The sequence below is a fragment of the Oreochromis aureus genome, linkage group 7 (assembly GCF_013358895.1).
Source record: "Oreochromis aureus strain Israel breed Guangdong linkage group 7, ZZ_aureus, whole genome shotgun sequence".
Taxonomy (NCBI): domain Eukaryota; kingdom Metazoa; phylum Chordata; class Actinopteri; order Cichliformes; family Cichlidae; genus Oreochromis; species Oreochromis aureus.
In genome coordinates, this window is record NC_052948.1 from 29799958 (window position 1) to 29812807 (window position 12850).

General features: G+C 39.7%; 1 protein-coding gene across 2 annotated transcripts; it reads right to left on the bottom strand.

Annotated features, from left to right (window-relative positions):
• Positions 1-1485: 1485 nt before the first annotated feature.
• LOC120441059 lies at positions 1486-11969 on the bottom strand. Of its 2 annotated transcripts, XM_039614726.1 has the most exons (5): positions 11861-11917; positions 10457-10556; positions 9755-9928; positions 8334-9239; positions 1486-2453 (listed from the first exon to the last, which is right to left on the bottom strand). In XM_039614726.1, the coding sequence occupies exons 4-5, from the start codon at positions 9153-9155 to the stop codon at positions 1779-1781; spliced, it is 1497 nt and encodes a 498-aa protein (XP_039470660.1). In that variant the 5' UTR covers positions 9156-9239; positions 9755-9928; positions 10457-10556; positions 11861-11917; the 3' UTR covers positions 1486-1778. The 2 variants fall into 2 exon arrangements, 1 of the variants encoding a protein (XP_039470660.1); XR_005613756.1 differs by lacking the exons at positions 1486-2453; positions 8334-9239; positions 9755-9928; positions 10457-10556 and adding an exon at positions 11404-11748 and having other exon boundaries at positions 11861-11969.
• Between the last annotated feature and the right edge of the window lie 881 nt (positions 11970-12850).

A 12850-nucleotide genomic window follows, 5' to 3' on the forward strand; every position in this document is an offset into this window, starting at 1 on the left:
ACAAACTTCAGACATATCAGTCTGTCGGGTTATAAATCATAAACCACTGGGACTCCATTTCACCTGCTTTAGTGCAACTGACAGTAATAACAGGTGCACTGAAGACACATCAACCCACAAACAGGGAATGGTTAGCATGAGATAGTACCTGCAGCCCCAGCTCCTCCATATGTGCTCTCACAAGAAGCTTTGCTGTGTCTCTCCACATGTACATAGCCTGTCTGTCCTCTCTGTCCACATGCAGTATAAAAGATGGATGTAGCTACAGTGATGTCAGCCAATGGTGACGTCCTGTTTTGTAGCCCCAAACGTTCGGGCAAAGAAGTGGTTCAACTCATCCGCTAGCAAAGCGTAACCATTAGCAGCTTTGAATCACATCTGTACTGCCACATTTGCCGTGTTACTGCTGTAGAAGTAGTTCCCAATCTTCCTCTTGTAAGCAGCCGTGGTCTTCTTCATGCCTCTTTTCAGGTTATTTGATTTCCGCTGCTAATCTGAGTTTTCGATGTTGTATTTTTAGGGTTAGTGCAACTTGCAAAAGTTTAAAAAAAGCAAGAATCAGTCTCTGTCTTCTCCTCTGAACTAAACTCCTGCTGACGGCCCTTTACAAACTGCTACTGGTAAGTCATACTGTTGTACAGGCAGGCCTGATCAGCTGAATTAATGAACTAAACAAAGAGATTAAATGTATTTAATCTAAATCTCTAATCTAAATATATCACCTCAGCCTTTAGCCTATCATCTAAAGGAAAAGCATATCTTACCACTGCCTTCATTACACTTTGGTTCCATCCAGAAGCTTTAAAAGGTGCTCAGGCCAGCCTGAACACCTTGGAGAGGAAACACAAAGGTGTCTTCGTAAACTCTTTTCTCCAGCTATGTTTGCCTGACCTCGATGAAAACATCAAACCTGTCGCGGGTCAGGGCGATGGATCATGATGGTGGAGTGTGGGTGGATTTTCTTCTTCGTTTTTTCTCTCCTTCGCCAACAATTCAGAGTTCAGAATGAGCAGGTGTGGAGCAGGTCAGCACTTTGGCCTTGGCTCCAAGCCTGAGCCACGGGTCCTGTGGGTTTGCTTAAGGACCGAGCTATGGAAGTGTGGTGTTGTCAGGATAGCAGGGGGCCTCTGCAGCCTGGGAATCCAGTAGGAGTACATTCTCCTGGATTTGGTAAAGGTTGGATATCTGACCTTCCAGCTGGGATCTTTTCTGTCTGAACCAAAGGTAGAATCCACCAAGCAAAAGACCACTAACAGGCATGTTAAGCATTAGCTGTCAAAATTGAATTGAATTGAATTGAATTGAATCTTTATTTTGAACATTTTGAAAAAGTACAACAACATAGAAATAAAAAGAGAGAAACAAACAAAGCAAAACAAAAGGAAAACAAGCGACCACAACTACCCCCCCAAAAAAACCCAACAACTTTCATGTTCAAAAAGGAGCAGGAAGAAACATAAGCTTATTTAATCCCACTCCCTTTCCACTATCTAGTAATCCATAGACAACACTTTTTAGACTTGTTTATGCCCTGATCATCAGAAATACCTGATTACAAATACATTATATGTTACATGTATTTTTCATGTATTAATCATTCAGTTATTCAAGTAGAAACAAAGTAAAACAGACGAGTAGAATGAAGCAGACAGCAGTCGACCGGATAGTGTAGCGTCGCAATGACATAATACATTATTCATAAAACTTTGTTAGTCAGTGTGAACACAGTACAGGTTCAGAGGTTAGAAGCAGAGTTGATGTTACTGCTGTCTGTCAGTTCATGTGAACTCTCTCAGTTCTTTTCTCATCTTATCAAACTCAGTAACGACCCTCTGACTCTGATCAGCTGCCTTTTTGATGGCGTCTCTTAACTTTTGATCCTCTTCAGGAGTCGCAGTCACTCTGAAGACTTTCTTGATGAGCATTACCAGCCGACCCATAACATCCAGCAGGGTTTCAGTTACAACCAGAAGTCCTGAACTCATCTCTTTCAGGTGAGACACTCGTCTGAGGGTCCTCTGAAACTCGTCCACATCAGTCTGAGTGTCTCTGGCCTGAGCTTCAGCTGATTCCTTTTCCAGCTTTTCACATATCGTCTTTATTTCTTCCAGGTTCTTCATCATTGGTCTGACTTTGGCCATGAATTCTTCTCCCCATTTTTTTACTTCTTTTGCTTTATCTTTCTCTGACAGAATTTTTATTACATTGGTAGTAACAACAGTGGCTCCACCTACAGCAAGTGCAGCTAAACTCAGTCCTGCAGTAAACGGAGCTGCTAAGATCCCACCAATAAGAAATCCAACTCCAACAGTTCCCACTGTGTCAGTTTTACTCTGCATTTCTCTGAGTTCCTCTGCAATCTTCAGGAACTCTCTCACAATCTGTCTCATCTGTGACTCACTGCTGTTGAACTGTTGGATGAATGAAGTTGCATGTCGGACGAAAGAAGCAACCTGTGAACACATGGACATCATTTTTACAGAATAACCACCAAACTAAATATATGCATCTAAAAAAATCTGAGACTGGAGTAGTCCAATTTTCCCCCATTTATCAAAAGAGAAACCTGAAACAAACAGAGTTCAGTAATAAAGATTGATCACAGTTTCAGAACATATGATGTCTGGAAGCTCAACTGTCAGTCATGAGTTAGCATCCTCAGTGTTGTAACTCCACCAAGACACCATCAGAAGGTCAAGGAAATGGTGAGAGATAATTTATGTGTGTTGCCTTCTTAAGCAAACTGGACTATTCAGCCAAAGCCCTGGTCAAATATGGTCTCTCACTCCCTATTGGTTTCCACACTTGTAGGTTGGTTTGTTTTAACTCTTGTGTTCCAGTGACAACACACCAGACCATTACACTCATCCAAACAAAGGCTCAGTATGCATTTTTGATTCCTTCTGATTCCACAAAGCTCATCATTTGCTCTTACTGACTTCTTTGGTAATAAATATAATAATTAGCATTGCAACAGTCGTCTCTCCCTTCATCACTGGCTGTGAGCTGGCTTGGGATTTTGTTGTAAATACAAAGTTAAGAGTCAAACTGCTGCTTTGTGTGATGCATTTTTTCATTTATAATTCTAAATTTCGGATATTTTGATCCATCTTTAAATTGTTACATCACTTCAAACTCCAACAGAGGTTATGTAGTATGGTTGTATGAATGATTGTGTGGTGGTAGATATTGTTTTACGTACCTCTAGGAGTTGAATCTTCACCTTATTACACTCGTTGACAACAACCTGACATTGATCAGCTGACAGCAGGACAGACTTTTTTAACTCTTTGACCACTTCATGGGTTGGATGGACTCTGATGGTTCTTCCAGTAAGTGTGACTAGTTTATCCATAACTTGTAGCAGTTTTTCAAATTCAATCAATCTTTCATTTATCTCCTTCAGTTTAAACACGTAGATGTGTGATATCCAAATCTCTTTCATGTCAGTTGGAGTAATTTCAACCCGAGCTTCAGCTGGTTCTTTCTCCAGCTTTTTAAACGTACTCTTTATTTCTTCTAGGCTCTTTTTCAGTAGTTCAACATTTTCTATGAAATTTCTATCCTCTGAAATTAGTATATTTACATCTAGAGCAGCAGCTCCACCATCAGCAGCAGAAACTAAACTTAGTCCTCGATTTGGTGGAGCTGCAAGGGCGGCTGACATTAAGACTTTAGCTCCTATTTCTCCAGTACAAACTCCTGCTGATTTCAGACTTTCTGTTTTTCTCTGCATTTCTTTTATGTCTTCAAAAATCCTCTTGGATAAAATCTCTCTGGCCTTTGTGTCTTGGCTGGAAAAATGTTTGATGATTGAATTTCCATGTTGGAGGAAAGAAGCTGCATGTAGAATAAATGATGCTGAATACTGGAAATATGAAGCTGTGTGCTGGATAAATGAAGCTGTGTGTCGGCTGTAAAAATCCTCATGTTTAGTTAGTATCTGTGGACACACAAAGAGACTAAACATGTCCATCAAAAATATCAGGGAATCAGGGAATCCAGACTTTTTCAGTCACACTCTGAGGTTTAAGCTAAAAGCTCAGTCATACAGACTGATTACAGCCGGTGGATTTTTGAATGCTATCAAGTCTGGGAGTTTGCAGCTGACCTTCCAGACTGTCGGGGGTTTCACTTTCAGGGCCACTTACTGTTTTACTCCGCTGCGAGATTACCAAGTCAGAAACACATTTACCATAGGACTGAGCATTTTAACAGCATTTTAAGATCTAAACATTTTGTCTGTGTTGTATAAAAACTGAGAAAAGTGCCACAAAATGAACAAGTAAGATAGCATGGAGCACACTCAGTCTACTGTGTTTACATGAATCTGAAAACCACACCCACTCCATTTGTGGTTCAGCTGTAAATAGAGATGTCAATCATTCAGATGCTGAGTTGAAACATCAACCACAGCACCTCCGTGATCAGTGAGAAGGTCTGATGCAAATATCAGTCTAGTGGTTCTGTTGGCAGATATTAAAGCTAGTGCTGTGATTCTTAAAGTGTGAGCTACCTGACAAAAAAGTCATGTGGGAATTAATGTTTAACATCGACATAGTTTTTACAGCAGAGCAAAGAAATTAATCTCAGGTATAGTAATCTGCTCATTCACTGTAGATGGGCATCAAAATCAAGAGATATCTGGCAGTTACGAAAAGAAAAATAGGTGTTGCATCTGAGACAAACAAGTGCCAATAGTAAGCAAAAGAAATAAGCCAAAAAGGAAATATGATGAATCTTATCTTTCTCTTGGTTTCATGGTGAATGTGGTACATGATGAGGAGAGACCCATGTGTATCTTATGATTGAACAGTCTGCCAGCTGACAGTATGAGGCCCAACAAATTAGGAAGACACTTAGGGACATTACACCCCAGTGACATGAATAATCCACTGTATTTGGAGAATATCTTCAGCAGGAAGATGCTTTCTAAAATCTGCATCAGTAAACAGCAAAGCACTAACGGCATCGTACAAAGTCGCATACGAAATTGCCCAGAGCAAGAAACCTCACAGGATAGCAGAGAAGCTCATACAGCAACTTTAGATATGGTGTCATCGATGCTCAATGAGACAAGTGCTGCAAAATTAAAGGCTCTCTTTCTATCCAGTGACACAGTTGGAAGATGGATATGTGATGTTTTAAGTGAACAACTACTGATGTGCTGAAGGGCAAGGCCACAGTGAATTTCAATAAACAAGGCCCCTTAAGGCGTGACTGTTCATTGCACTTGGTGAGGAGATTCAGATGTTTTTGGAGGTGGAGCTTAATGATGAAACCTTTTTGATGAAGCTGGCCTATCTTAGCGATATATTTGGAAAGCTAAATGATTTAAATCTTCAGCTTCAAGGCAGAGACAAAAATCTTCCTCATAGCAGACAAAATCAATGCATGCACTCTAAAACGTGAGATGAACAGCAGGCAACTTGATGAAGGAAATCTTGATTCCTTTGGGTGTCTAAATGAATTTGCCAAAGCCAGTGAGTTGGGAGCTTGCACACTGATCTCATTTCTTAAAGAGCACATCTTTTCCCTGAGAGCATTTTTTCAGAAATAGCTCTGCACCTGCTGATTTTACTTCTGCTGAAGAAAACAGTTTATTGAGATCACCTCTGACACACACTCAGGCTGAGCTTTTCAGCTCAGACACTAAGTGAATTGTGCCTTGGTGTGTAGACAGAGCATCTACTCACAGGACAGAGAGCTGTGGGCATTCTGCTTCCATGTACCACATCCTATCTCTGTGAGATGGGGTTTTCTGCTGTTGCCTCACTGAAAACAAAATATAGACTGAGGCTGAATATTGAGCATGACTTGAGAGCATGTTAAGCCTCCAACCACGTTTTGAAAAGCTGTGCAGTGAAAAACAGGCTCACTGCAGCCACTAAGAGTGAACGTATTAAACTCTCACTAAATGTTTCCATCTTTCTTTACAAGTTTCTGGATTTGCTCTTTTTTATAAGACTGAACTTTATTGTTGCATTTCTGATAAAGTACCCATTCTATTTAATTTATCACTGGTTTTTAAAAAAAAAAAAGAAAAGGGAAGACTAATGTAGCAGTATAGTGATGTAAACAGTTGTTTGAAATTAAAGTTTTCTTTTATTTTTACAAGACAAACTACTAAAGAATTCAATGTGAATGAATTATTATCTAAATAAAGTTACACCTCTCTTATTGTTTTGTTGAGATGGGTCATGAAAATATTTGTTATTAATATTTTGCACTACTGCAAAAATGATGACAGTTTTCTAGCAGTGATGCACGCACATTATGATTATGACAAATGGACTAAGGTTTCTTAATCATAATCATACTCTCGTCTTCAGTTTCACATTGCGCTAGAAATGATGAGAATAAAACTGAATAATAAAAACTAAATAAAACTGAGATATTCCAATTTTCTGTAAGCTTTGTGTTAGTTCTACCTTTTAACCTTTCTGCATTTAACACTGATAAACACATTGGTTACAGAAACATATATATTTATATGTAGCTATATACATAGAAACAACATGATTTTGGTATTTACCGATGATGTTATCTCAGGACAGCTGTGGCATAAACCTTGGATGGTGGTTTAATAAATGTTTTCAGTACTGTACAGTCAGTGCATTATAGTCTCTTTAGGTTAATTTTATTTGGCAAAACTGAATTACTTGGCCTTTATTTATTTTTTTTTATTTTTTTTTTTTTTCGTAGTCCGTGAAAAACATTTTAGGGGTTTCCTCTTTTTACGTGAACTTGAAAAGAGTTTAAGAGGAACTTCTGCCAAATACCAAATGTAGAAGATGGGATCTCTCAATCGAGCTTTACCCCTCGTTCATAATGTCAGGTCTGCTAAAACTAAGTAAAATCAGGGATTGACCTCAGGTGGCTACTCCCACCTTCTGTGTACAGTCTATGATTGCTACACGCACATCTGCAAACAGCTCTGTTAAAACAGCTGTGTAAAGGCTTTTGTGGTTCTCCAGGGACATTGAAGGTTTATAAAGAGTACTAAATTACTGGATAAGCACTCAAACCACTAACATGGTTTAATTTGACAGCCCACATCATGTAGAGCATGAGAGACCGTAGTACCAGTACCACGATTGAGTTAATACATACTGCTAAAAAATGCCATTGGTGCTTTGCAGAGAGTTGAGCTCTGTACTTTGGTCTTCAGTCTGTAAATAGCTGACACTCTTCACTTGGCCTACCCGCCTTTATCAGTCACTGTCATGTATATTGGTCTCTTCAACCAATAAAAGGTTTGTTGGGTTTTGGATGCTGCTCATCTGCAGTCCATAATTTCACGAGTGTTCTAATAACAATGTCATCATGTTGTGGATTTTAAATTTTAGAGCGCGATAGACTGTAGTTTTCTTTTCTTATTTTCCAAATAATCCACATCTCTTATATCCAAATGCTTAGATTTGCAAAAGACGTTAGAAGGGCCTCCCCTTCTTTACCTGTAAGACATGAGATAACAGCTGGTCTGAGATGTTCAGTATCCTCATCCTCCTCTGTACTCATACAGGCACGGTTTGATAAAAGTGAAGCAAGATTTTTTTGGCTTTAATTCAGGGACTTTCATAAATCTGCAGTTTTCACAAAATCCAATTACTGTGTACCCATCTGCCAGAATGAAATGCACTTTGGTGGTGGGGTGTAGTTTTGGCTCGGCAGGCAGCTCAGGGTTCTCAAATGATAGTGAGCAAACACGAAAACTGAATCTGTGTGCAAGTGTTGGGCTCTATTACTTGGCCTTTAAATGTGTAGATTTAGTAGTTAAAATACATTTTCTAGCTTATTTAGAAGCAGAAATATTAAGACTTTTATGGTGATCATTTTATAAAACATGTCAGCCTCATAGATGTCTGCGTAAATGTTAATGTTGCTGTTATCATTACTTTGATATAGCACAGAATTTAATTTATGTATCTTCCACACATCTTAGATCTTCCCAATGAGGCTGTAAGGCAGAGAGAGAAGAGATGCAAGGAAGCAGGACAAGCAACGCAGCGCTTCACCTTGTGAATTATCACAGGAAGAAAATTAAGTTTGCTTAATGAAAAGAGTCTAGAGGGGGTTTGGTCTGTGAGTTTTCCCTCTGTCAGTCATCATGTTGTCTGTGTTCACAGAATCTAGTGTTCAGTTTTACATCTTTGTCATATTTCTCTTGTTGTTTTACTTGTGTCTTTTGTTTTCTTAAGTGTCCAACATTTTGGTCTTCCACTTGATGGAACTCGTCACTTAAAAAAATGTGAACACAGCTACATAGTGTTACACTGTGATTAGAGATTACTAGTGATTATTGTGGGATGGGAAACTCTGCTTTAACTTACCTCTCTGAGGTCAGTCTTCATTACAGCACACTTATCAATGAGGCTCTGAGTCTTGTTAGCTGACTGGATGATACAATTTCTTAACTTTTCATCTTCTTCAGGGGTTGTATTGTGTATTAAGACCTTTTGCATGTGCTCCCTTATCCCATCTATTGCCTGTTTCAATTCTCCCAAGTCATCCAAAACTCCTGCACTCATTCTCTTCGGTTTAGACACTCGTCTGAGGAGCCTCTGAAGCTCCTCCATATCAGTCAAAATATTTTTAGCCTGAGCTTCAGCCGATTCCTTTTCCAACTTTTCACATGCCATCTTTATTCCTTCCACATCCTTCTTCATTGGTTCAACAATAGCCATTAATTCTTTTCCTAATTTTTCCACTTCCTCTGCAAATCTTCTCTCTGACTTTATTTTTGCACCAGGGGCACCAGCAGCAGGAGGAGCTCCTCCTCCAGCCACATACTTAGCCATTTTAAACATAGTACCTGCAAGAACAGCAGTACCTGCAACAACAACAGAACCTGCCGCTAAAGGCAAAGAAATTGGTGCTGTAACCAAAGCAGTTGCTCCTAAAACAACTCCTGCTCCTATGGCTGCAGCTCCTCTTTCTTCAGCAGTAGGTGCAGTTTTCTGTCTGCATCCTAACTTCTGCATCTTTTGTACTTCTTCAGAAATCCCCTTGAGCTTTTCTACAATCTCTCTCATCTTTGATTGATGACTGTTAAATTGTGGGAAGAATGAATCTGCATCTTTAATAAGTTTTTCCATTACTCTAGATAAGTATTGCAGGTCTGTGCCCTCTGCTGTTTTTGGAGCCAAGGCCATTTTCTGCAGTTTCTTCCAAACTGGATGCACTGACAAGTTTTTCTCTGCCCAGTCTGGTGAACAGCTTCACGTCTGACAGGTTAACTGTGGATAAGGGTTGATGCAGGTGAGTTAAACACATTCAAGACTGGAAGAACCCAGTCAAAGAAAGTCAAGACATTTTGTATTGTAAAGCAAAGACCGGTGTTGGGGTAGTTACTTGAAAAAAAGTAATGTATTATACATTACTTGTTACTTTTCATAAAAGTAATTTAGTATGTTACTTAATCACTTGCCGGCAAAAGTAATTTGTTACCCTACACATGACATTTCTCTCATTGCTCCACAATATGGCAACAAAAATAAACTACATTGTCACATAATTATCATTTAACAATATAAACCTGAGGCTACAGCCCTACACAAACAACACAGATCCCTATCCTAATGAGGACACACTATCCTCCTAGTACTCATGTATGAACACAAAGCCAACAGCACAAATGAAAGATGAAAACCAGCACAAAGAGAGTTTAAAGCGGTTGTCACAGTGATTCTACTGTAGAAATATGAGCAGATAAAAACAGAGGCTGCAGCCTGACTGCTCATCAGTTTCTTACCTGTTAAATTTCAGGGCGTGCTGGGGTTTGCATTCACTCAGCTGTATCACCACTCTGGGTTCATAGCTAGTTTGTGCAGGTGCTTGTGAAGAGCCAAAGTTGTGTTAACAGTATAATGCAGATGTTTCTGTCCTGGACGTAGTTTGCACTTTACCCTCACACTCTCATCCTTTTCTGCAATAAAAATAAAAGTAATGTCCATATCCCCACTGCTCAAAAGCTGTATTGTTGTATCATTCCACCATTTTCCTCCTCACATGTGAACTGAAATCAGCTGATTGTAACCCAGGGGACCAGGAACAAGAAAAACTAAACTCTTTCTTCGCCCTTCTGTCCACCTGGCATGCAGATAACAGAAGATGCTTTGTAATGTAACTAAAAACATAATTGTAACTGTAATGTAATTACTGAATAATGGGTAATGGGCTAGACTCAACACTGGTAAAGAGTCTACAACATTACTCTGAGAAACCCAACAAGCCAGTGGCAATAGTTCAAGATGTATCATCAGTATCAGTTCTCAAACTGATGTTTATGAGTGTTGGCCATATGATTTACTGCCAAAACCCTGCAGAGAAACACAGATTTACCTTTTGGGTAACATTTGGTTTCAGTTCCACAGTTTATGTACTGTCTGCCATCCAGCCCTTTGTCTCCAACCTGCTGTCAGCTGTTAGTTTGATATTGTGTGCTGATTCTTACCTGTTTGGCCTGTAGAAGCTGTGTGCCTGAGGAACACTGAGTCTTCACTCTCCAAACTGCTTCAGAAAGCTGAAGCTTTTGATGGAGTGTTATCACGACCCTGCCAGGTGGGAAACATTGACACCCGAGTGTGTGAATGCGATAACGCAAGAATGAAGCGATGTAGGTTTTTCAAATTTCTACCATAGGTGTGACTATTAATAATCTCAAATGAGTTTGAATGTCAGTGACCTTGTCCTCAAGGTTGGAGGTCAGAGGTCAGGTTTTCTGAAACTTGTAAATCCAATAATTTGACAATAAGGCTGTATATGATTTTTAAATTGATACCATAGGTGCATCTCCTAGGAGGCTGAGGGTTACCACTGGCCGCCACCCATATTTTTATTCAGTCACTTAGGCATCACATGGTCTCGTCACAACACATCAAACACCTCTCATGTGAGTCTCACACTTTCAAAACAAAACCAGCTTGTTAAGGAATATCGACTTCTATAGAGAATTGTTAGAAGTTATTAAACGCAACAGCAAACACCTTTTAAAGGAAGCAAAACTGATGATGACCTCTGACCAAACAATCACAACCAGACTTCATGAGGGCGGCCTGAGGATGAACATCCAATATACTCACACTCCAGCACCGTGGAGCCTGGTTGGCATTTGCCACAGAATTCCAGAATTTTACATATGAGAACAGGTTCACACGTAACAGACGTGGAAGGGTCTGGAGAAACATTATGCTGCATGTTCAGTGCTATGATTTTAGCACTAACTCACATAAAACACTAGTAAGTAAGTAAGTAAAATTTATTTATATAGCACTTTTTAAAACAGGAAGTTATTTCAAAGTGCTTCACACATGGGAATAAAAGCATATCAAACGAAACAATAAAAACTGTATAAAAAGGGTATAATAGCATATCCAATAAAACAGTTTACTACACATCAATATTACCTAAATGCCTGTCTAAACAGATGTGTTTTGAGCTGTTTTTTAAAAGTAGCTACATCAAAAAGAACATCAAAGTGATTACAGATATGTTTATTCCAACTAAGGAAAATGAACCATAACAGCCTTTTAAACAACCATATGTCCTCGGGAGAATGGTTTGCTGAATTTGTACCTAAAGGCACCAGGAACGCCGACATAGCCCACAAGGAACATCAGCGTGTGGCTCGTGAACGTCGCACAGAGAGCAGCTGGAAGTTGCTAAAGCAACGCTATGTGACGTTGACGCTCCAGCTTCTCAGTGGGAAAAGGATCGCTCAGAAAGAAAAGGCGTCTGAATCCCTCTCTGTGTGGATGGCGCAGAGAGAAGTAGCATGACAACAGCCTCTTCCAAATGAGTAAACACACGTTTAAGGTACGAAGCGGCTACCACCCGGCACACAGCGCATTTAACCTACCTGGGAGCGATGATAACAGAAATAAATCCAAGTTAAAGTTTCACATTGATGAAGCAGCGTCGCTTGGTCGTAGGAAGAAGCAGCCAGTGCCAGACTTCCCCAGCTACAGCCTACAATCAGAACATCTGTTTACACCTGAGGGAGAGAATTCAGCTTCCAGCACAAAAGAATAAACGACATACCAACAAACCTCAGAGGGACAGCCTCCAGGAAAGTAAGAATCCGACATAAAAACAAATAAGGAACAACCTGATCAGGCCGAGGCGATGGGGCATAAACAAGACTCCTGCGACAGGTATGAGAGTCAGGTGAGCAGAAACCCGGATGCAGAGTCAGCAACAGGAGAGCAAAAGAGAGAGAGAGAGAGAGAGAGAGAGAGAGAGATATGTTCAGATGGCAGCTACTATTTATCAGCCATAAAGCATAGCAAAGTGACACTGATCAAAATATTAATTCTGCTACATTTAAAAGTCTTAACAGTGTGAGCTGTTAAATCTAAATATGACATTTAATGTTAAATCTAAATATTGTATAACAATTGATTAGATTTCATTTATTACATTTAAAGATTTTAATGTGATCCAGTCTGTGTTGTTAAGCAGTGGAGGGAGATGCTTTTATGTCTCCACTTGCCTTTTGGTAAAAGTCACCATAACTCCCAAAATGATTCCCTGCTCCCATAAACATGAAGCAATATTTTCCGTAAAAACCAACTGAAATATATCAAATCAAAGATTTATTTATTCAAATAATTAATCATTAAGGAGTCTTATGATAGTCAAATCATTAAATCCTAGCTTTGTCCCAATTCATAGGCTGCATCCTTCAGAGGACCTGGCCTTCGCAGTCTACGTGGGCGGGTCCTCTGAAGACCGAGAAGGGCAGAAGTGTGAGGCTGTGAAATGGGAGAGTCTAGCCTTCAGATTTTGGTCATCAGCTGTCTCGGTGCAGTTTAATAAACTCAGCCATCTGCGCCTCTCTCGCTAATAT

Bases quoted from the DNA above. Each gene is read 5' to 3' on its own strand.
- LOC120441059 (XM_039614726.1), bottom strand. From the start codon at position 9,155: ATGGCCTTGGCTCCAAAAACAGCAGAGGGCACAGACCTGCAATACTTA. The intron at 2,454-8,333 runs GTAAGTTAAAGC...ATGTGTTCACAG, and splicing joins TGAAGACTGACCTCAGAGAG to GTTGCTTCTTTCGTCCGACA.